Genomic DNA, 22,622 nt, shown 5'->3' on the forward strand with positions numbered 1-22,622 from the left:
CTTTAGAGTCGTTTCATTTTCCACTTTTTTTTTCTTTCTTTATGTTAATGTAATAAAGGTCAAGGATGAAAAATCTGGTAGAATGTTGTGTTTTTGAGTTTGTGGTTGTGTACTGTAGCCACGGTTTATGTCTATGGCTTCAAACTGTCAGAAATTCAGGCATAAACGTTCTCTTCTGATGCACGAATCCAAATCTTCCTGAACACTTCTATCTGCCCACAGATAAACTAGAGCCTGCACTTCCTCAACGTCCCAAGGCAGTACTTTTCTCTCATCACACTTGCTGCCCACCATGTTTGTTTGTCTTTGTGTACTGACTGACACAACGTAATGACGATAATCCTTGACCCCTCCCCTGGCTCTGCTCGGCCTTCAGCTGGATTCAGATGTTTTGATCTACAGTGTCGAGAGTTCGTGTCTACAGTGTTGTCAATGCCTAATGCTTCTCCTTTCTCTTCTTTTCAGGGGAAAAATGTGGGTAACTAGGGTGGGGATACCGAGACCCTAAGGCAGCTTTACCCCCCCAGTTTTCTCAGAAGGTGTGGGACCTCACTGTGGCAAGCCTGGGCCGCGGGCACTAAGATGTCCCTAAGCAGTGGCACTGCAGGCGGGAAAGGTGTGGACTCGAATGCGGTGGACACTTACGATAGCGGCGATGAGTGGGACATAGGCGTCGGCAATTTGATCATTGACCTCGACGCCGATCTAGAGAAGGACCAGCAAAAACTGGAAATGTCTGGAGCTAAAGAAGGAGGAGGCATGGCAGCGCCAACCAGTGCTGTGGCAACCCTGCCCGATAACATCAAGTTCGTTAGCCCCGTGCCAACCCCCCAGGGCAAGGAGAGCAAGTCTAAATCAAAGAGGAGCAAGAACTCCAAAGACAGCGGCAAGGCCTCTTCAGGCGAAGGGGGCAAGAGGGACTCCCAAGCGCGCCCCCCTGGGGATAGCACAACATCCACGGGCACGGCTGGTTCCAGCAACCCCCCAACCAGCAAAAGCACGGACAAAAGTGCCAAAGCCTCCCGCAGCGCCCCTAGTGGCAAGAAGGAGAGCAGTTCTGGGAAAAACAAGAAGGATAAAACTGAAGGAGCTGCAAGCTCCAGTGAAAAGGAGGCCAGCATACAAGGCCTAGCTTTAGCTGCCAGAGGTGTGCAGTTTGAGGCCCCTCAGAGTGCAGACTTGGCAGCAGCCGAACAGCTTGGGAATATGGCCGTTGAATCCAGTGGGATTGCAGCTCCGTTGGGGATTAAAACTGAACCTGAGGAGCTGAACAATGAATCCCGGACACTGAAGAAAGTTAAAACAGAAAAGGTAAGGTTGCGTTTCATGTCTTGCGGATGTAGGACAAATGTCAAATACAGTCGATCAAGAGGAAGTCCAGGAAGTTTTAGTGTTTGTGTGTGTATGTACTTACTGGTTACTAAGGTGCTGTGTATTGATGGAGAATCTGAACTGAAGAGAAATCTTCCAAGACCAGTCTAAAGTACCTCTTTCTTTTAACTGGTAATTTCAGCTGGCCTCTGTACATCCGACACACAGATTTATTTTGCAAGGTTCAGGTCAGACACGTTGCAAGATGGAAAGTGACTGTTTCAATAGCTGTTGGTGACTGAGGCACATTCTGAGCAACGAGGAAACTGTGTCCATGGAAAGTTGGAAACAAAGATTGCATTGTCAAGATCTAGTCATGGGCAAAATAAGCTCACTGTTATTCATAGAGAGATGCAGGTGAGTTCACTGCACAGACACTCTCTGTGAACTGAAGTCAAAAGGGTGGAATGTGTGGCTCCATGTCCATTTGCTCTTGCTTTTTGCATTTGCAGAGTGTAATTTATAATGGCACGGTGGCATAAGGCTTTCAAAACTGCAGATCCACTTGTAATACGTGCAGTAACACAGTGTGGTTCACATTTATTTAAATTCTACATTTATAGTATTCACTTTTAAAGGAACACAAAGCTAGTCTACCCAAACAGCTAGTATATAAAGAATTTGTGTACCCAGGCTAATCCATTTCAAGCTGCCCTGGTCACTTAGCACTGTTACCATTTTCAGACCACCTTTTTAGATGCAGGTTACTATGTCCTGAAAGTGAATTGTCAAATAATTTATTTCCTGTGCCCAAATGGTTCTCAAAGCAACTACAAAAATTTGTGGTCATTTTTTTCTGAGGAAGAACTAGGTCAAGTAAATAGACAAATGTTTTGAAGAATAGCTGGAAAACACATTTTTGTATTTTTCTTAAATGATTTAATTGATCCAAATACTGCTGGGTGCCACAATAATAAAATAAAGCCTATTGATTTAATTATGATGTCATCATTAGTTACAATCGTAAACTCTAAGATTTATCTGGGGTGTTTTTCATTGGGGAAAACTCTGAACTTCAAACAGCTTTGCAATAGTGTCTTATCTGCTTGTGACTCATGCGCTCTCTGTATTGGCTTCTGTGGTTCAAAATGCAAATAGCTGACTCTGAATAATTGTGGTCAGCTCCCCTCCACGGCGCACAGTAGCCTAGCGACAGTCAGCTGAGTATAAAGCAGATTGAATGACGTCCTTGGCACATTCATCCAGCTGACCTTTACGTTGCAGGCCCTGCACAAGCACCCCGGGCACTGATCTGTTTAAACATGTGGCATGCTGTGCATCAGTTTCTACAGCCCAGCCCCTGTCTATTGCATAACACTGTTGGTGGATATCTGATATTTTAGACAAGTATCATGTCAAACATGGAGAGATTTAATTGAAATATTACAGAACACACTGCAGAATTATCAAGCAATGTATTACTTCACCTTTGTTTCACAGCAGTATATTTAACGTAATCCTGTTTTTTTTTTTTTTGTTTGTATTTTTATTCTGACATCTGGGGAATACTTTCTCAACTTTTCCTTGTGAGAATTTCTCTGTAAATATTGTAGTGTATCCTTGTTGCAGGAGGGAGCATGAACTGGATGCACTGTGACTGAAGAGAAATGGCCCTGTGTGTGTGAACCACCCTGTTTACTGATTTACAGGAAATGTATCAAAACAACCTGGATTATGTTTTAAAGTATATATTAATGTCTTACAGCCAACACTGGATACAGAGAAAAAAGCGTTTCTTGTAAACCCAAGTCATTTCCACAAGTAACATTACACTTTATAAACTGGCGAAGCAGAGATTTTTTTATTTTTATTTTTTTTTAATTCCTCTTCTTTCATTTTTATTTTCTCATAAACCGATATACAAAATTTGCTATGTTTGACAACTTGTTTAGCAGGCTACTTTACAGTGGCCCCAATCCTGTTGGTAAACTGTGGATTCATGTGTTCAAGCAGTCTCTTTGCAGAGCCACGGTTTCTCCTTTGTGCTCTACTGCAGCAAGGTACACGTCACATGAGATGCTGGACCACTGGGTCACAGCTCCGAGGAAAGGAGGGGACTACACTCGAGTGAATTCCTTCCTCGGCAGCTGTTTCCTGGGCGATATTCAGTGAGGTAACGCTGTCCTGCTTTTTTTGTATCCAGGCTTGGTTTTTTCAAAGTCAGCACTGTGTTAGTGATACAGACAAGCCTGTGCATTTTTCTTCATTCATTGTTCTACTTGCCTGGCCTGTCGTAACATTAGAGTTGCAGGCGTGCTATAAAAGGCTAGAGAATTTAGAATGTGCCAACACCTAAGCATTTTAAAGAAATGTATACAAAACCGTGGCACACAGTTCCTGTTTTAAAAATACAAATGCAAAGTGAAGAGAGCTTTCTTTTTGGTATTCTTGTCAGCGGTTTCACCCCTGTGGATAACTGTACCTGCAGATAATGCACATTCATGACATTTGAGTCACCATGGAGACTTCATCCTCCAGAGTCTTTTTTTTTTTTTTTTAACCAAGAGTTTGAGTGCTCAGCTGCTGCATGAATAATTCAATTGGGGTACACTTACTCCCTCCACCTCCATTAAAGTCCTTTATTATCCAGGCTTTCGTCAGCTGCCAACAAGGTGCTTGTTCTAATGAGTGTTTATCACAGGGGGTGCCCGAGATTTATCAAAGACCTTTTCAAGAGTGGAAGAAAGAATGCCCTTGACTAAGCTGAATTGCTGCAGATTAATGAATGTTAAACCTTCCTTGACGACCAATAACTCTAACTGGTACTATTGTATTACTGTACATTCCTTAAACAGGATGTAAGAAGTGATTTTTAGAACTTACTTTTTAAACAACTATGTTTTCATAAGCTGAAGTTGTATAGTAAATAGCCGCTACAGTGCATTGTCAGCGTGACACTGAAATACCAGTCTCGCTAGGAACGGCCTTCTCTACAAAGTTGTTTTTTTTTTTTTTTTTTTTTTTTTTTTTTTTTTTTGTTTTGTTTTTTTTTTTTACCATCTAAGATGGCTAGGGAGCGCCATGTTATAAAACTCCACTGTGCTCTCTACCAGTTGCGCACCATTGGAATGATAACTTGTACGGGGTGAATTGAAACCACCACTTAATGTCGTGACACACTTTGACTGACTGTTACAGAAAAACAGGTTTGCAGTACAGACTTTGCCTTGCTTCAGGATGCTAGAACCAAAGTTGTCTAGTTTCATTGTTCTTTCTGTCCTGCTTACTGTATTCCCTCGATTACGGAAGGCCTTTGGTAGTCCGTGGCAAAAGAAAGTCTTAAACTAAGACTTGAGGATGGAGAGCAGTGCTTGTATTGAGCCAACACTGTTCATTCTCTTTTTACCATAGCATCTATGCGTTATAAGAGGTACTATTTCAGTTGTGAGGAGAATTTTGCAGAAAAAGCATATAGGTGATCCTGTATATCACTAACATTGAAAGATGGTTTATTTGCCATTTTAAATTACATTGCAGGTTGGAAAGGATCTCAAATATTTTAATATGAGAGATGGGGATAGTCACCTAACTAACAAAAATACTGTAAGGGTTACACCTCCTCACCAACTGCTGTAACCTAAACTCATTTTATACTGAATTGTAAAGCTGATTTCGTTCTTTTTTAAAACATTCATAAAAGGCTGCCAGCATGGGGTGTGAATTTCTCAATCAGTGACAAGATAGCGAGCGGGGTGTCGCCTACAGCATAAACGGAAAGTACAATTCAAGTTGGGTCAAGCAGTGCTTGTTGGGTCACACACGCCCGCCTTGGTGTTGTGAGACTGTGTCTGCCTGGATACCATGCCAGATGCATGAAGTGTGGTCAGTTCGCTCATTTGTCGGTATACAAGCTAGGCATTACTCCTGCATGATGCAAGGTAAAGCAATGAAACACCTCAGAGGGTGTTTCTCCCAGGTGACCAGTAGCATACCCTTGCTCTTATTCAACATCTGTCTAATTAGTTTTAAAGATTACAAGGCAAGTTTGAGACCTTGTTTTAACAAGTTCAAATAAGGAAATACTCACCATATGGCTGGTAGATTGATTCTGTGCAGGCTGTTTGTACAGTAGTTTGAATTCCTAACTGACTTTGAGGGCTGGGATATGGCTATTGGTCTGACCACAGAGCCCCAGGCACCTTGGCATGCAAGGAAATAGATTCTTTGCAAAGACTATATAAAGGAGGAGGATATACAGTGTGTTTCAGAAGTATGTAAACACAGATTAAGTGCAGGCAGATTTCACGAGATAATCAGCATCTTCAGTTGGTCCCGTAAGTGAGTTCCCCTTATCTGATGCAGTGGAAATGTTTTGCTGTGTCGTGGTTTCATAGTTCTGGAACACTGTGTACAATGGGTAAGGCCTGTTTTTGTTCTGTGGTTTTAATTAACAATTTACAGCTGGGAACCAAGATAATATGTTGTCTCTATTTTTTTAGTAGAAATAAGGCATCAGTATTAAGACCTGCCACAGTTCAGACAATTAAAAGGCAAGTCTTGTTAAGATTACATGAGTACCCGAATCTTTCACCGCTGGTTAACTATACCTCAATCTTGGTATGGGTCATTGAAAAGTGTTACATCACAGGATAGTTGCAGCGAAAATAAGTCCACGTGGAGCTTGACACTGAATTCACGAGAGGGTAACTGAATTACTAAACTTGTTGGTTTGTTCACGGTTCAAGCATGCACAGAGGTTTAAGGGCGGGAAAAAAAATAATTGGCTTAACTGCAGCCTTTTTTGTTTCTGGTGCACTGCAGCGTTAAGTTGTGTGTATCGTGAGAGCTCAAAGAGACAAAATGCTGGGTACCTGCAGCACAGCAGAACAAGAGAAAATCAAAACACAGCTTAAAAAGCCCCAGTCTGACTCCCCTTTGGAATAGAGACATTGTGGGGAAAGCTTTAGATCACTGGGCCAGAAAACTGTCATTCACTGCATAGCAATTTGAGCATTTCAACTTTGTGTGAGCTTAATCTGAATTTAAATGACACTTGCACATCCACTTGCAATAAATGAGTGACTTAAACTGCTGTGTAATTGGAGACTTGTTGCTTTAATGATGATTAAATGCAATTTCTTGTTGATGCAAAACATTTCGGTGCATGACATAATGAAACACAACTGAATTAGGTAGTCAGTATTACTTTTAGGCCTTTCACAATAATCTGTGGCTGACCATACCTCTGCTTAACATTAACCCTATGATTTTAACAAGTGAAACAATGTCCAGGTGCTGTATCCATGCAACCTGGGTTCAAAGGTCAAATAAATCTGGCTGCCTATGTTTCATCAATACAGTAAAGACACATGTTTCTAGACATCAAGTTGGAAGGTTTATTATTATTCTTGTAACCAACTGAAACAATGTTTTGAAATTCAGAACAAAACCCCTTATTTGCCCACAATAATTGCTAGAATGCTTTTTCTTAAAGCCAGGGTAAGGCAGGTAACGTCCCTTAAAACTGCCTGGAAAGAAAGGCCAACTGCTAGTGGGGAAGCATTTGCTGCCCACCCAACCCCCACTGGGTCTGCTGCTACGATTCCTGCTGAACTCCTGCTGCTTCAAGCATGCGCCGTCTGGGAGCTGTTTCTTCTCCACTAAAAACACTTGACACTAATTGTTTTCCACATGTCTGCCATTAGCATCTGTCTCTGCAGCGCTGAAAATGGCTTTGAGGTGTCCAGATCTGCAAAGGGTGCATGTAAACCAGGCGGGGGAGGGTAATCCTTCCCAAGGAAGACTTGAGGAACATTTCAGCAGTCTAGGCAGTCTTTCCCTGTCCTGGAAATTAAGCTGGAAAGACTGAAGTGCTGCCGTGTTTGCTGACAGACATCCAGTTGCTGCGGTCGCTGTCCTGCCCAGGGTGTCAGTGACGCAGTCTCCTGTTTTACAGAGAGGTTGTCTAGGAAATCCAGATCTAGAGCTCAGGGAGTGATTTGTATGGAAATATTTATTGTTGGAATCCTTTCCTTCGCAGTCATAAAGTGCTCTTGGAATTCTAGGAGTGCAATGCTGTTCCGAGTCTGGCAGCAGCTTTGACCTTCTGCCAAGAGATTTTGTGGGTGATGTAAGGCAGTAAATGATTACTAGATGCCATTTTTTTTTCCTTTTTTTTACAAAAAAACAAAACAAAACAAAAAGTGCCAGCCAGTGTGACTTTTGTAAAAATAGACTACCGGTATTAAAACAAATTCTAAAGCCAGACTGGTGTTTGTGTTAAAAATATGGCGAAGTTTTATTCATCTTGTGGTTTGTTTCCCCATTGCGAATGAGAGGTTGGCCTCATGTCAGCCTAGGCCTGTAAAAGCCATTACAGCTCAGGAAACAAAGGCCTTTCATGCTTACCTCCCTCCTTCTCTGTCTCTGAGTCTTGTGTGGATCAGTGTGTAGTGGAGCGTGGGGGGGAGGGGAGGGGAGTCTCGCTCGCACTGCTAATTCAGCTCATGAAAGGCTCGTGCAGGGAAAGCAGCTGTCTTCCATTGTCAGCGAGCGACTTCCAACGCGCCTCTTTCGCCTCCCAATGCGTGAGTAGCAGGAAAAAAAAGATAGGGGCTGGAGGGGGAGAAAATGAGGGAGCGCAAGGGAATGGTAATGTGTTTTTAATTACTGCTGTGGCCCTCAAGTTGTAGGGGGGGGGGTGGGGCGGGGGCGGGGTAAAGGAGGTCAGATTGGGGATGCTAATAATATATCATTAAGCTGTTTATGCTTAGCATTCCATGGAGACTGAGATATTGATGGAAATGTACTGGGGGGGGTGCAGTCCATGGGTTTTCTGTAATGGGGCGGTTTAACCGCATCTCGCTGTTTAATCTGCCGCAGCACAAGCACAGAGCCCTCGCCGTTTATCCACTGTCTTATTAGAGCAGTTTGTACCATTGGAAGAGAGCATAGTGGATCCAGCAGCAGAGAACCTTGATGCTAAAATGTCAAATGGGGGCAGGGCTAATCTGCTGGCGGCATTCCTGCGTGGCAGCATAGCAAGATCTCACAGGGTTATAACAGACCTGATTGTTTTTAAATTTTTTTTGCTGCTGCTGACTCTAGCATAACCCATTGCAGATTGCATTATCCTGACTCGACCTGATTTTTGGTGTCGTATCTGTTTAAGTTGTTTTGTCAACAGCCCCAGCCATGTGGTGTGGAAAAGTTGGGCATGTCGTGCAAAAAGGACACCCTGCTGAAAAATTCCTCTGCAGATATCCTGTGTGGTTTGTCCTGGAAGGAAGGCTATTTTCCACACGAAGATAAGCAAATGAAACCGCTGTTGTTGACAATTAAATGGTAGCATAATTGACATACACAAGGTTGTGGAAAATCCCTTATCCCCTGCACCCACTAGTGTGGGGATTTTAAAATATTAATAGTAATGAGATATGCTGGTTAGTAAACTTTAGGTACCAACAGTCCTGTAATTACAGTAGAGTCCTGATCGATCTTGTCTCCATTGAGTAGTCTCTCTTGTTCATTTAAGTAGTTCTACCGAGAATCGTTGTAAAGTCTTTATTGATTGTGCTGGGAGAGATTCAGGAAAGCATAATTAATGGTGTGTGTTTTATGCACATTTTGACGCTCTGTAGGTGAGCGCACAGGTTCCTGCTTTGCAGTTGTTCGGCGTCTGTGCAGCCAGTGTTTTGATGTGGTTTTTAGAAACAGCTCTGACAGAGTGTATGTAAAGCAGAAGGTGTGGGATTCCAGCACAGTGGGGATTGTGTAAACAGCTCCGTCAGCTCCCAGAGGTTTGTTATAAATGCAGTGCTTCCTCCATGTTGCCGTTTGGTAATTCACTGTTATGGCCATTGTTGACAGTAAACTTTGAAAGTCCCGTCTAAAAGCCTTTTTAAATTCTTTGTGTGTCAGTCGGATGGTGAAATAAAGAGATAACTGTAACAAGGGATTTAATAGTTCCTTATTTAAGGGTGTAAAAACAATGGTTTTGAGAAACATACGCAAATAAACTGATACACCACTGTTACCCTGTTCTTTCAGACTGAGGAAGTGGTCGTACATACACGTGTTGCATCTAGAGAACCGTTTATTAAATTATGATCGTTCTTGACAGACACATCTAGAGAACGGCTTATCTAAATTATTTACGTTTTTGAGAGACTGTGTCGTGAAGTGAAACTTAACATGTTGATGCGCTGAATAAATACTTTAAACTAAGCACAGAAACCATAACCAGAGGACATGGATGCAAATAAGGTGGGGAAAGGCTTAGGTCCTAGGGTAGGTGGCACCACAGTGATGTGTGTGTGGAGTGGATTACCAGATTGTTGATTCTGAATCATTCTGGTGGTTAATGACCAGACGTGACAAAGTAGATTGTAAAGTTACGCAATTTATTCTCAATTTAAAATAAATAATCCGTGTCTCTTCTCACAGTAAGGTGTGGTGTGATGTGATGCTAGTGTGGGGGAGTCAATTAGCCAGCTGGGAAATTACCTAAACTCACTAGTGGGTTGGCCTCTGCACAGACAGCTGCTCCAAAAAATACAATGAGGTTAGTGTTATGGGAAAGTTTCTGTTTAATGGGATTAAGTGTCGTGTAGAAACAGTGCTTGTCCAGAGTATTTGCTCAGAATTATTATTCTTATTCTTTTTTAACAGTAAGTGTGATGCACCCGCTGATTGTAATCCCAGTAGAGTTGAAAGCAGTGGCCCTGTGTGCTTGTATGGTCTTTCACAGCCTGTTTTTATCAGCCTTGCTCTCAGTCCATGTTTTGTTTGTCAATGCAATGCTAAGGGTTTTGTTTGCAAGTAGATTGAGGATATGGTGCTCCAGACAGCAGTTCATTTCTAAGTTTATACAACAAAAATGTACCATTTTTACAGAAGTCTGGTCACTCAGTACCTTGTATATGAAAAATGAAACACACAAAATAAACAGTAAAGGGTTACTGTACAAAACCTTGACTTCATTAAGCTCTTGTGTGTTTCATCTGGAGCACTTTGTGAGTTTGTTCTGTTCCCACATTGAACTTGTCATTTGTTTAAAGCATATTTTCCTATTTCATTTCTTGCTTTTGCCGGTGATTTAAGCCAGTCCTGGTATTTGTCACACATTCTACATTGCGCCAAGAAGGAAAGTTGAGTCTTCTCTTAACATTTCTGTTTCAATCTATTCACATGCGTTTCATTTTCAATTCCCATGTGCTGGAAAGTCCTCTGTAATGTCACTGGCAAAGGAGAACATCAAGTGAATTCGGTTGAATTTTGGCCTTTTGATTGATGGGATAAAGGTGAGGTTAGTTTAGTTGCTGCTTTTTTGCAAGAACAAGGTGATTTGTTTGTTTAATAAATAGTCCACATTTGAACATTAAACAACTTTGAATACGAAAGTTCATGTGTCCTATCCTATTGTAACTGCACACAGACACTAACTATGAAACCAACTAGACTAAGATTCATCTCCTTACCTTTATCAAAATGCTCACGTATCTTTGTGTATCTTTGCTGCACATTGTAGCATGTAAGACTGCCTGTATTGCTAAAGAGAACACAAAGCAACAATTGGCACTGAAGCAGATCAAACTTTGATTTCATATCTCAACCAAAAGGGCATCCACACCAGAGCTGCATGATAAGCTGAACTTTCAGCAGCACCAAACAAACTTGCTTCTTGCTTCAGTTTCAGTCAAACCATTTGTCCAATTTGGTGAGACCATTTGTACTGTACAGTAGGTTGTGGGGACCTACTCTGGGTTGAGTGTACAATCTGTGATGCTGTCATTGCCGGGGGGACACGTTCAGACCCCTTGTTTTATATAGTAGTGCCTAATAAGGTGCTAAGAGCCCAATGAATGCCCCTTGGGTGATTGGTATTACATTGCTACTCACATCTACCCCGTAAAAGATGGATGCTTTTTAATCTTCACCCGCTTTGCACTGATTAAAATAACTGCAATCCTGGATTTTTTTTCTTGGCTTCAGCTGACTAAGAAAAAGGGACGGCTGGTTGAGTAAGGCATGTAGGACAAATTGACTAAATTTCACAACATGCATGTGACCTGCAACAGATGAATGTCGCCGAATGTACCCCTGTATAACAAATAATTGTATTCTGGGTAGTGCCATCCGTATGGTTGATGGCTTACCTAGAGAGACAATATTGGCTTAGTTTTAAATCCAAGGCTTTGCAACAGAAGTGAAGTCATTATTGTTGGGGTTGAGCACTGGACCCCTCCCCCAGTCCACTAGAGCAGGAATTGCCTGAGTGGATCTACAGTTCCAAGTTGAGATGAAAGGATGAATATCTCCAGCCAGCCAGACCCTTGTGATTTATTAGGAGTATTTTTCCTCTCTTTATAATTTATCCTTTAAAAGGTGTTTCAAATGGGAATTATGAAGCTCGAAATCTAAGAAGGAACATAGTTCCCCCCAGGGGGAGTGATGTCTAACATTCATAATGATCTGTGGAAGCAGTGCTTTGCACAATGCGGGATTGTAGAAGCAGCATTACAAGTATTGTAGTTATTTGCATCAGAAGCCCTAAGGCTGGAAGCGAATGGAATGAAATCCAATTTAGTAAAAGCAGCTGATTTTTAAATGTCATATGAGGCATTGGCAGTTCTAGCACACAACTCAGTCGAGGAAGTAAACTAAACCCTCAACGCTGTTAAGAAAGTAAACTAAACCCTAAAAAAAAAAATTAAGAATGTACTTCAGTGTTACTTTTACACTAAATGTGAACTGGTCTTTTAATAGACAGCTAGTATTTATAAATAGACAAACAGAGATGGTGATTTTTAATTACTTTATTGGCTGCTCTTGATTTTAGAGACGCACCAATTAATCTTTTTGAATTCCCTGTTTTGAGCCGCAGGTGTTTTTCAGGGCTTTGGTTATGATTGCACTTGATTTACCTTTGTTCGTTTTTTATTGTGTTTTTGTGGCTTGTACTGTAGTTACAATTATGGAGCACAGTGCCAGTGATTTTTAACTTGGAAGACAGTATATCAGACAACCCTGGCTTGATTGCAAGGTAAATCGGCAATAAATACAACTCAGGTGAAAGAAGCTTGTCAGGTCAGACCTCACAATCCTCACTACAAAAGACACCGTTTGGTAAAAAAATGATAGCTTTGCATGCAGCCTCCAGGAGGGAGGCCCAGGATTTCTGTAGGCATGGAAACCGAGTGACTGCTTGAGGCCTCATTTCTTGGCAGTGTGAGAAAGGTTGCATTGTCACTGCTTGCACTATCCCTGCTCTGTTAATAAATAGAGGTCTTCAGTGCTAAGCAAGTCAGCATCTCCTATGCATTACAAAAAGGATATGTGTAGTATTGGGCTGTCTGCTACAGCACAACACCCCCTGCAGTCTTTTGGACTTTTCCTCTACAGTTGTATTATGGCTATAGTAGATAAACCCTTGCCAAAGTGCTTACAGCTGATGCTTCAGATGTTGTTTTTAAGTGAACGTTTTATTAGCTAAACTGCAGCCAACATACCGCGCTCTACAGCGTTTTCACATTTTATTACTATACAACAATTAGGCCCTATGCGTTTGCAGTGTGTGTGCTGTCAACACCATCACCACAGTAAATCTGATAGAAAATGAATAATCTATTTGCTAACAGGGTAAAAAGACCACAATAAAACAACAAATGCTGCAAAATCTCCTTCCTGAATGATGAATGGCATCTTTCCAGTCTGTTCACCTCCCAAAAAAAGGTATCCTGTTGACTTTATACTGTAGATATCCATACCATTACTGGGCTGTTCCTTTGCTTCCAGGAAACAGAAAGCAGCTGGTTCCAATCCATGCTTCCCTAACCCTTTGGCTGGCTCTGTTACACTGGTGGCCAATCAGGTTCCACGGAACCATAAAAGATACTTTAACTTACAATTAGTGTCTGAACTGCTGACCCCCCGTTAACCCCCCTTCTCCTGAGGCGACCCAGTAAAGCGACCCCGACTCTGCTTGCTTTGCTGTTCCCTACTGTCCTAACTGTACTAATTTGCATAGCTGGGCTTTTCTGATTGATGGATGTAAAGGCAGCCTAGCCTCCTGGGGATGACTGTGGTGACAAGACCTCTGTCACTGTAGGTTAATGCTGAGAAATTGTTTTTAATAATTAATTAAAAGGTATAATTGAGGTTTTCCAGACATACAGAAGTTAATTAGCAGAAAGGTCCACCAACAGCAGGAGGCTAATGTGCTTTTTCCTCAGACTCGAGAACAAGCTTGAAGATTACAGGCAACAGCGAGCAAGAGAGCAAGTCATGTTTACAAACCTGCATGTAATCTACTCCAGCTACTGGTGAGTTAGCCATGCGAGTCGGCACAGCACTAGACCCCTGATTGTCTAGCAGTTGCTCCCTGGTGTGAATTGGGATATAGTGTGTGGGTCCTTCTTATGGGTATCTTGGACTTCTGTAGCTGCCAGTACTGGGTTCCCCACTTGGTTGTACTCAAACACAAAAGCTAAATAAGAAATGACACACGCTGCTTGGATGTGCCTAGAGATTCTCCGCCACCCTAAAGGGAAAATAATTATGTCCTCAATCTGCACAGGAGCTTGATTTTCTAGGTGACGTGGTGTTTGGTAGTTGAAATTAAATCCTCCGCACTACTACGTGAGATTTAAACAACTCCAGGGGGTGTTTTATTTAACAAACAGGCACAAATCAGACCAGAAAAGATTTAAATAAAATAAACAGCCCAATTCCGGTCTTTCGCTGCTGCGTCCCCACCTCTCCCCGGCACAGACATGGAACAACACAAAACCAACCCACTGCAGAGGCCTCCCAAAGACAGGCCTGCCTGTCACAGACCAACTTTTTGGACACACAGTAGATGCAACTCAAACCAAATGCTGACTGGAATAATTTGAAGGCATCTTGACCCGTCCTAGGCAGGAAAAAAAAAGAAATCATATTGCTCTCCAGAATAGACCTGAGGTTTGTATCTGCTAAACGTTGATGCAGATTCAGAAGCGTTCCCCTGCTTTAACGCCCTGGTGTGAATGACAATGCGAGTCGTGTTTTTGAGCTCCACCTCGCTTCATGTCTGAGCAGCTGTGGTAAGGGCATGCTGGCCTTCCTCTGGTACAGTGTATTTTTATCAGAGCATTAGCAGACTAAGAGCCTGAACTAACAAGGTCATTAAATGCTGAGAGTTATGTATGCAGAGGCTCAGGCCGACAAAGGAAACAGGTTCATGTTTAAAGCAATGCTTCAGTGTTTAGAGGCAGCTCTGTTTGGGTGTAAGTGTCTCTAAAGGATTTACAATCATGGGATGAAGTTTATGGATCTGTTACACTGGTTCAGAAGGGTTCTCTGTCACCATCTGTAGTAAGTTGAGTATCTCACCAGTAATGTAAGAGTTTTTAATGTGCTCATAAATACAATGTTAAATGTAAATCCAGGCACACTGTTTGGGTTTGATACAGCAGAGGCCTACATCCAGTGTGATTTGTGTAAAATAATTGTAATGTGCTGTCTTGTGAAAGAATGCAGGGTGACCCATAAAACGAAGTTCTCTTTAGACCAGAATAAGAGGCCGGCTTAATGTCTTGCATAGAACAGTAAAAAGAGAACATCTACTAGAGAAGAACAGTATAATGCAGGGTTAATGGGCTGTTTCTGTGTGTTCTCTTGGGTAGTATCCTGGGAGGGCGTAGTGAAACCTGAGGAAGACTCAAGGTAGGAATTAAAAGCACTAACAATAACCCTCACACTATTCTATTACTCTGCCAGAGTAAACTGATAAGAATTGTATTTAAACATGTGTCATTGGCCTGTTGTGTGACATAGCAGCACATTCCATTTAAGTAAATGTCAGTTTGTAGTTTTGTGTGTATTTTAGTTTTTGCTTTGTGTGTGTTTTTCACTGTCTGTTAGGTTTGTAAAGAATGAGAACTGGTGATGTGGTCTTTCTATATCTTGCTGGGAAACAGTTATGAAAACCTGAATGTGTGGGCTGGGGTGTCAAGGTTACACATTTGCAAGTTATAAAGTAATGCCCCTTATTTGGCTGAAGGTTTTTTGGCCCTTGGAGACTATATATTGACAGCACCTGCTTGTGAAGAAGGCAGTTGGGAGTTTTATAAGAATGTCTACATTTTATTGTTAAATGTAATCTTGGAGTCTATCACAACTGTAATGTGAAGACATAAGGGAAAGAGGTGACCCAAATAGATAATAGTCTACCCTCTTCAACTATATAAAGCTTTGAATGAGAATTGTCCTACACATATATATAATATATTTTAAATCCATTATTTAATTGTTAACGTGAAAGCAGAAAGCATTGTTGAAATAGCTTCAGAAATCACTCTGCTTTTGAAACTGAAGTCCTGGTACTCATTCACAAACAGTCTGATAACAAGCTCTCCAGCCGTTAAAGATATCACACACCCCTGCTCTCTGTGCTGTGGAAGATGGCTTATCTGTAACCCAAACTACAGAACCGGAGTTGCCAAAACAGTGTTGGTTGTGCAGTCTCCAAATACAAGACCGCTTTTTACTGTTGTCTTTCGCTCTGGTAAGGGAAGTCTTCCACTAGAAGCTGGTGCTCGTAGTTTCTCTGAGAAAGTTTCTATTACCTTTGCTGTCTGTTCCAACCGCAGACTAGAGGAAGTCCCACCCACAAGAGAGTTTGCTGTAACACAGGAAGCTCAACAGAAGACTGGGTATGAACCACAAACTGAAGAGAGTGGTGCCTGTTCTGCTATAAATAGCAGAGCGGGGAGGGGGGAGGGGGGGGTTCCCCTGGGAAATAGCTCAGTAGAATAACAACTTGTTTTGCTGGTCTGTGTGTTGCCTTTACCGTGTGGTTGGGGGAGTTGGGGGGGTGTCCATTTGGGTGTAAGCGTTCTGCATTTCTACAGCACTTGGGTTACAGGTAACTTTCCAATGGATTACAAATCTTTTCTCTATGTCGACTGCTTTCTTTTACCTCCTTGAGGTAGAATGTGGGGAAACGGAGGGGTAGCATTGATATGTTGAAAGATACCTTTCCCTACGTGTTAACCATTTGAAAATAAATACAGTTAATTATAGTGAAAGCTGTAAAGTAACTTAAAAAAAAAAATAAATGAAATAAAATCTTTTGATTGTTCCATCTTTTGACTTGGGGAGTAATCATTTTACTTTCGCAGATTTTTTGATGACGGTCCAAAAAAGTCATGTTTTAAAGGTTTGCAAAGTTTACTGCTAAAATTACTGCTGTTTAGCTAAAAGCACACCCTTCCTGACTGTGTCTTTGACAAGCAGGTCTGGTGTTTGATTAGCACCGATAGGGTGTTGGTTTTAATATGTCACCGTGACAGCAGATTGTCTTGCTGAGATGCTGGTCTGTGAACAGTGTGTCCAGCTTGGGTTGAAATCTGTCTGATTCTTTGCGTGGTGAGGGTGAGAGCTGCTCCAATATGCTTTACTGTACAATACAGAGTATAGGATCTAAAAATACATTATTACAGTAAGTTCTGTTGTGTGCAATGTGCTCCTTGTGGTTGAGTGTGTGTTTGGACGGAGTCCATATTCAATACAGCACTGAAACAGCTTTAGTTTTTTTGTTTTTTTTTTTTCTCCAGAGGGGACAGATTAATTCGGACAAACCTGTTAAAGCAGCAGCATTTTCCCTGCGGGGGGGCGGCTGGGAGCCCCAGCCCTTTCAATGAGGGTGTCTGTGTCTCTCCTGCTGGGAAGTGTACAATGGAAGGCACAGGGCCAAGGCAGCCGAGGGAAGGCAGCCTCTTGCAGTTTGAAGATTGTGCTTTAAACACCTGCTGGGAGGAGCAGTGAGCCAGCCATCCTGCCAGCTCTTAGAAGCATCGTACAGCTGCGCATGTTTTTAGCTTATAGTGCTGGAGCAGATTGAAGGGGACACTACTGTAATCGGCAGTGTTATAGGAATATTGCCTCGTTTATTGAACGATTAGATATTGTTTGGCTTATTTCAGTGGAGGTTAGTGTAAATGACTTTGTTTGTTTTGTACTCTGTGTTTTAAAAGGGAAGCAAACTAGAAGGATGTTGTCTTACGTTTTAAATCAAACCAATGCATGTAAATGCATGGATCTTTTTAATAGTCTGTGGGGGTATATTTTAGTAAGTGCTTTGTTTTTTCCGCAGTATTGTAAATGTGGATGCAGATTTTCAAATCAGTCCAAGTCATTCATAAGTTTTGAGTCAGATTCAAGCATCGGTTTATCCATATAATAAAACGTAGGCGATTGATCATTAAACAAGAGATAAAAATGGGAACGAAAACTACAGTTCATTGAACTCCTCTGCCTGGGAAGTGATCACTTGAAACCGAGACAGCGAGTCTCATCAGATACAGGGGTTTCAGGAAGCAAGACCAGACAATGAGATGACAACGTGCACAGACTGCACTCCAATAGAGGGAAAATTGAAAGGAAATCATTTATCGAGGTTCAAAAGAGAATGTATGTATTTTGTGTTTATTTAAAATCTTTTTAAGCAGGAAATGAGACTGAAGTACTTGAAACAGCTGGAGGAAGGAAGTAAATGAAAATGATTCTAGCCGCACAGAGCTATTGTCCTGGTTATCAGTGGAATATTCCAGCTCTTCAAGGAGAACTCGCTGCTGTTTTTTTTATTGGAAATGGCAGAGATGTGTAATACAGTACGTCACTCCTTTTCTGGGCTGCTTTGTAGCTGAACTAGAATTGGGTATTGCCCTTTTCCTGGTTACTCTAGTTCCAGTTATGCATTTTGTGGTTCGACATTTTGTGTCTGGATAACTTTGGTTTTAAATACTTCGATTTCCTTCTAGTACCTCATCGCCTGCTCTACAGTACTCAAGTCTACAATGTTCGTTTCACTATTTTAATAGTTTTATCATCTTTTTCTATTTTACTAGACAGGACAACATATTTTTATTTATTATTGGCTTTTAACATTTGAACCATATCTACAGGACAAGTAGATCAAAATAAGTCAAGCAGAGAAACATTTAGGCCTGTTCAGTGTAATGGTTTAGACCAGTGGAGCGCAAACATTTTATATACCGCCCCCCTTTTTAGCATAACATTTTTAGCATTAATTGGTCTGTTAGCATTTTATTGCAAGTGGCTGATGCTTTAGCATAGGAGCTGTACTGTATAGGCTATATGAGAAACTATTCTCGGAGTGGTTATCCACAGCTATAATTGGGGTTAATTTATTCTGTACACTTTTTTTAATACCATGTAGTTATCATCCTGTCAGTCGTTGCCATGGACGATTTGTTACCACAATACATTTTTTTTTTCTCTTCCCTTTCACAAAACGATCTGAAATTTCTTGGAAAATCAGATACAGCCAAGGACCACAATGCTATTTCAAAGAATTTAAACAGTTTCTGTTAAAGTGGGCATCTGCCAGTGGCAGATACTTGTAACCAGAGTTTATTCACAGTTCTCTTCAGAATAATAAAGGGTTAGAAATCTAGAGGTCCTTTGCAGTTTCAAAGGTGGTAGAATTGTATTCTTTTTTTGACATCTGAAGATCAACTGGTTTGTATAGTCTATTTCTAACCACATACAATGTGAACCTATATTAGAGGTCTTCACTGGTCAAAATTAATCAACCCAACCCAACCCGATGTAAAATCCTTATTAGACCTGGATCCGACCCGGCTCAAAAAAACTGGAACATTGTTCCTTTCCCCAGCTTAGTATATGCACTGGCCAGATACAGGATTAAAGCAGTGTTTTGTTTCCAGTCAACCAGAAAATCTGGCTGAACTACAGACAGTGTTTATTCCATCAGGAATCTACACACAGGACTGTAAAATAAAATCTATAATATGTCTGTGTAAAAGATAAATACATTATCTGAAAATCAAATGAACTGAAGTATGATCTCGTAAATGCATGATTTTATTACAAACTTAACACAGGAGCAAATGGAATTGAGATGTAACATTTTTGTTTTGCAAAACTTGTTTGTCTTCGTTGTCCACAATAACAGCAAATGATTCCCACACCGCAGGCTTGCATTTTTCTGTGGGCTTTTGTTCATGGAATTTGTTTTTCTTAAGTTTTTCTTTCACGTCCTTCATAAACAAATCCATTACTCAGTCTTTTAAGAATGATCTAAAGAAACCCCTTCAATGTGGGTCACGTGTCTGCTACTGCACTCTGCAAGCCATGTTATGTGCTACCGGGGGAAGCCAATCCACTCAACAGGAATTATAAGCAATGATTTTTAGTACCAAAGAGAGCCTTTTTAATAGTAATCGACAGTTTGTGTATTATTGAGTAAACAAAATCGGACCCGACCCTACTGTTGCATGACAATTTTGCACCCAGAAACCTGTTCGGTACGGGTCGGGTCTTGGGTCTTTGGGTCCGGGTAGATCCGTGAAGACCTCTAACCTACAGTACTGCATGTACCTTTTTTATTTCAAATTGTTTCCAGGACAGCTATATTTTGTGTGGTATTTATCCATTCCACAATTAAAAACACAAATATTTTGTTTTAATGTTGAACGCTATTTGTAGTTTTTTTCATTCGAATAAGTAGCTTGCTACAATTTGCCTTGTATTGTATGCTCCCTGTTAATGGCTTACTGCACCTTTAAGCTTTGTTATATTCCTACATGCTCAATTAGCACTGGGAGGTGTAGCACTTTCTAGATTCCCATTCAAAGCCGCACAAATTTGTTGGTTGCTGACTTACTGCAGGTGTTGAAGAGGTGTGAATAGTCAGGGTTAACCTCCAAGGAGGCACAAACCTCCTCCTCTCATCCTTTCATTAACAATGGGATGCCAGTGGAACAAACAGCTTTGAAAGCAAGTAAACACAGACCGTGGAAGGAAGGGAGAAAGGGAGGACTCTGCTTCAGGTAAAACTAATTAAATAAACATTGAAACGATTGAAGAACAAACAAAGCTATATTTAGTATTTCATGTTACAAGCTGAATCAGTCTTGTTAATTGTGTTTGGCTAGTGTTGAATCAGTTTGTGCAGTGGTTAAATGTCTATTGTTTTTTTAATGGGCTTTTTTTGTTTGCATATTTATTTATTTTTACATTTTCTTTGTGCTGTCAGTACAAACTGATGTGTGTTTTTATATTAAAATCATACATTATTTTTGTTGCTGTGGAGGATGGGCAGTAAACGGTTGCTCTCCTAGCAACAAGTAAAATAGTCATCTTAATTGGTTGCTAAGGGCCTCAAACAATAAAGCTGTCTGAAGCGGTTGCATTTTATTCCTTAATTCTAGCTTTATTTCAGCAGGATTTGGTGGTCTGCACTGGTTTGTTCTTGCTGATTCTTGACCAACAATGAATGCTCTGCAGTAACTTAAAAACAACCCCCCCTTACTAAACTCTACGAATCTTGAATTGAAATGTTTTCTGAAGCAGAAAAGATATCCTCTTGTCTCCCATTTGAAACCTTCTTCCTAAGAGAATTACTTCCAATATCTCACAGTAGTTACATCTGTGCCTAATAAGGGGTTGTTTCATGTTTTAAATGCCTTTTAGCAGTGTACTGTAAGACTATAGGCCCTAATATTTTTCAGTCATGGGAACTGAAAAGGTTAAAAAGTTATGTTTGAAGGTACTAGAATGCAGGTTGAGTGATGCAACTTCTGTTTTTTTTTCCCCCATGTTTTGACAACAATGTCATGGTGACTTTGTTTTTATTCTTAATTAATTAATTATTTTTATTTAAAATAGTCAGTAAAGGAGTTAGCTAAGTAACCTTAAATCTTTGGCGGGCAACTAGACCATACTAAAGATAGCAGCTTAGACCATACTAAAGAAAGTATCTATGGTCAGTTAGGTAACAATGATATCAGATTAAATAGATATCAGTAATGTAGATCTACATACATGTTCAAATTGAAATGAAAATTAAATATGGGGGGGTGAAAAGAAGAGGTACACTTTGAGTGCAAACAGTAGACTCACTGAAACCTGTAATCAGTTATTAAATAAAATGACTATTGTAAACCCTTTCAATTATACATGTATGAGATCTGAAGGAAAATGGACAGTTACTAACGGCTTTCTCGTTTTAGTGAGTCTTTTTGCTGTACCTTGCAAAGCTGGAAGTAATCGCGTGACACTCTAAACATCATAATGCCTTAAAATGCAACACGCTTTCGAGCAAATACAAGAACAGAATTGAATCTCTGCAATTTTGCACCCAGGCCAACAGCCTGCTCTCTACAAGGACATCTCAGTAGAACATACCTTAGCAGTGCTCAAGACTGCTTTCCCAGACCACAATTTAGCACTAATCTTGAACTTCTGTATGTAACATTGGGTAAGAGAGTCCAATATTTGTGCTGACTGTGGTCTGTGAAAGGCTCAGACCAGCTGAGTGCAATTTGGCAGCTGGTGAAATCTGGAATCGCACACACAAAACGGTCAAACCCGAGAGCTGAGTCTCCTTTCGCATCACTGCAGTGGTATCCAAGGGGAATGAAAAGGTTAAACTCCTGTTCAGATCCAAGCGTGGGTTCTGTCAGCTTCCCAGCAGCATGTGACTCCAGGGGCCTCCTGCTGCTTGGATTGATAGTGTTTGAATTTCTGTCATGTAGAGAGGTTGGTCCTGAGGGCCTAGTTGATTGTTCCCTTGAGCCTTGGGTTTGACACCTGCCTGTTCTCCGTGATGAGCGTGGCTCTTGTTGTTTCTGTTTACAAGCTCACTGAACCTTTTCAATCTTTTCTACACGTTTACTTCAGTCCAAATCTCAGTCTAAACGTCTTGGGTGACGGCCATGTTTACTAATCCAACAAATGCTATTCTAATGAAAGGGTATGCTGCTCTGGGATGTACACAAAGACAGTCTGAAAGATCCAATTCTTTCTCAGTTTTAGTAACAGTGGCTTGCATAATCTAGACCAGCGGTTCTCGACCTGTGTGTGGTTTTATTTTTTTTATTTTTGGGAGATGTTGGATGATTTGAAAAAGATTACAAATTATTATATATTTTAAATGTATTATATTTAAAAATAACTCAAAATAACATAAAAAGCTTTTGTTTAACGTGCTAATGTTCCTTAGCAACTGATACGCCACACGTACGTTTCGTACAAAAGAATCGTAAAGCGCTGTGCAGTACATAGCAGAAAAAAAGAACAAACCATTGTATAGCATGTCGCACTTACAACTGCGACAATCAGACCATTTCAATAACAGATTTAAATAATAGTATACACAATAATAATACAAAAGCAGCCATTTTAAAATTACATTAAAAGCCACTAAGATAGAAAGTTAACAAGACAAAAAAAAAAAAAAGATTTTAGCAGCTGACATTTGTACTGTTTTTCAATTAATA

At 40.8% G+C, this 22,622-nt stretch overlaps 1 protein-coding gene across 1 annotated transcript in view; it reads left to right on the forward strand.

Moving 5' to 3' along the window:
• The first annotated feature begins 469 nt into the window (after positions 1-469).
• The window catches only part of LOC121299072 (zinc finger protein 609-like), a 53,525-nt gene continuing 31,372 nt past the window's right edge, over positions 470-22,622 (forward strand). The window contains exon 1 of the mRNA XM_041226579.1: positions 470-1,311. Within this exon, the coding sequence (XP_041082513.1) occupies positions 583-1,311 (729 nt within the window). The 5' untranslated portion in view covers positions 470-582. The remainder of the gene's footprint in view (positions 1,312-22,622) is intronic.

The sequence above is a fragment of the Polyodon spathula genome, chromosome 24 (assembly GCF_017654505.1).
Source record: "Polyodon spathula isolate WHYD16114869_AA chromosome 24, ASM1765450v1, whole genome shotgun sequence".
NCBI classification, from domain to species: Eukaryota; Metazoa; Chordata; class Actinopteri; order Acipenseriformes; family Polyodontidae; genus Polyodon; species Polyodon spathula.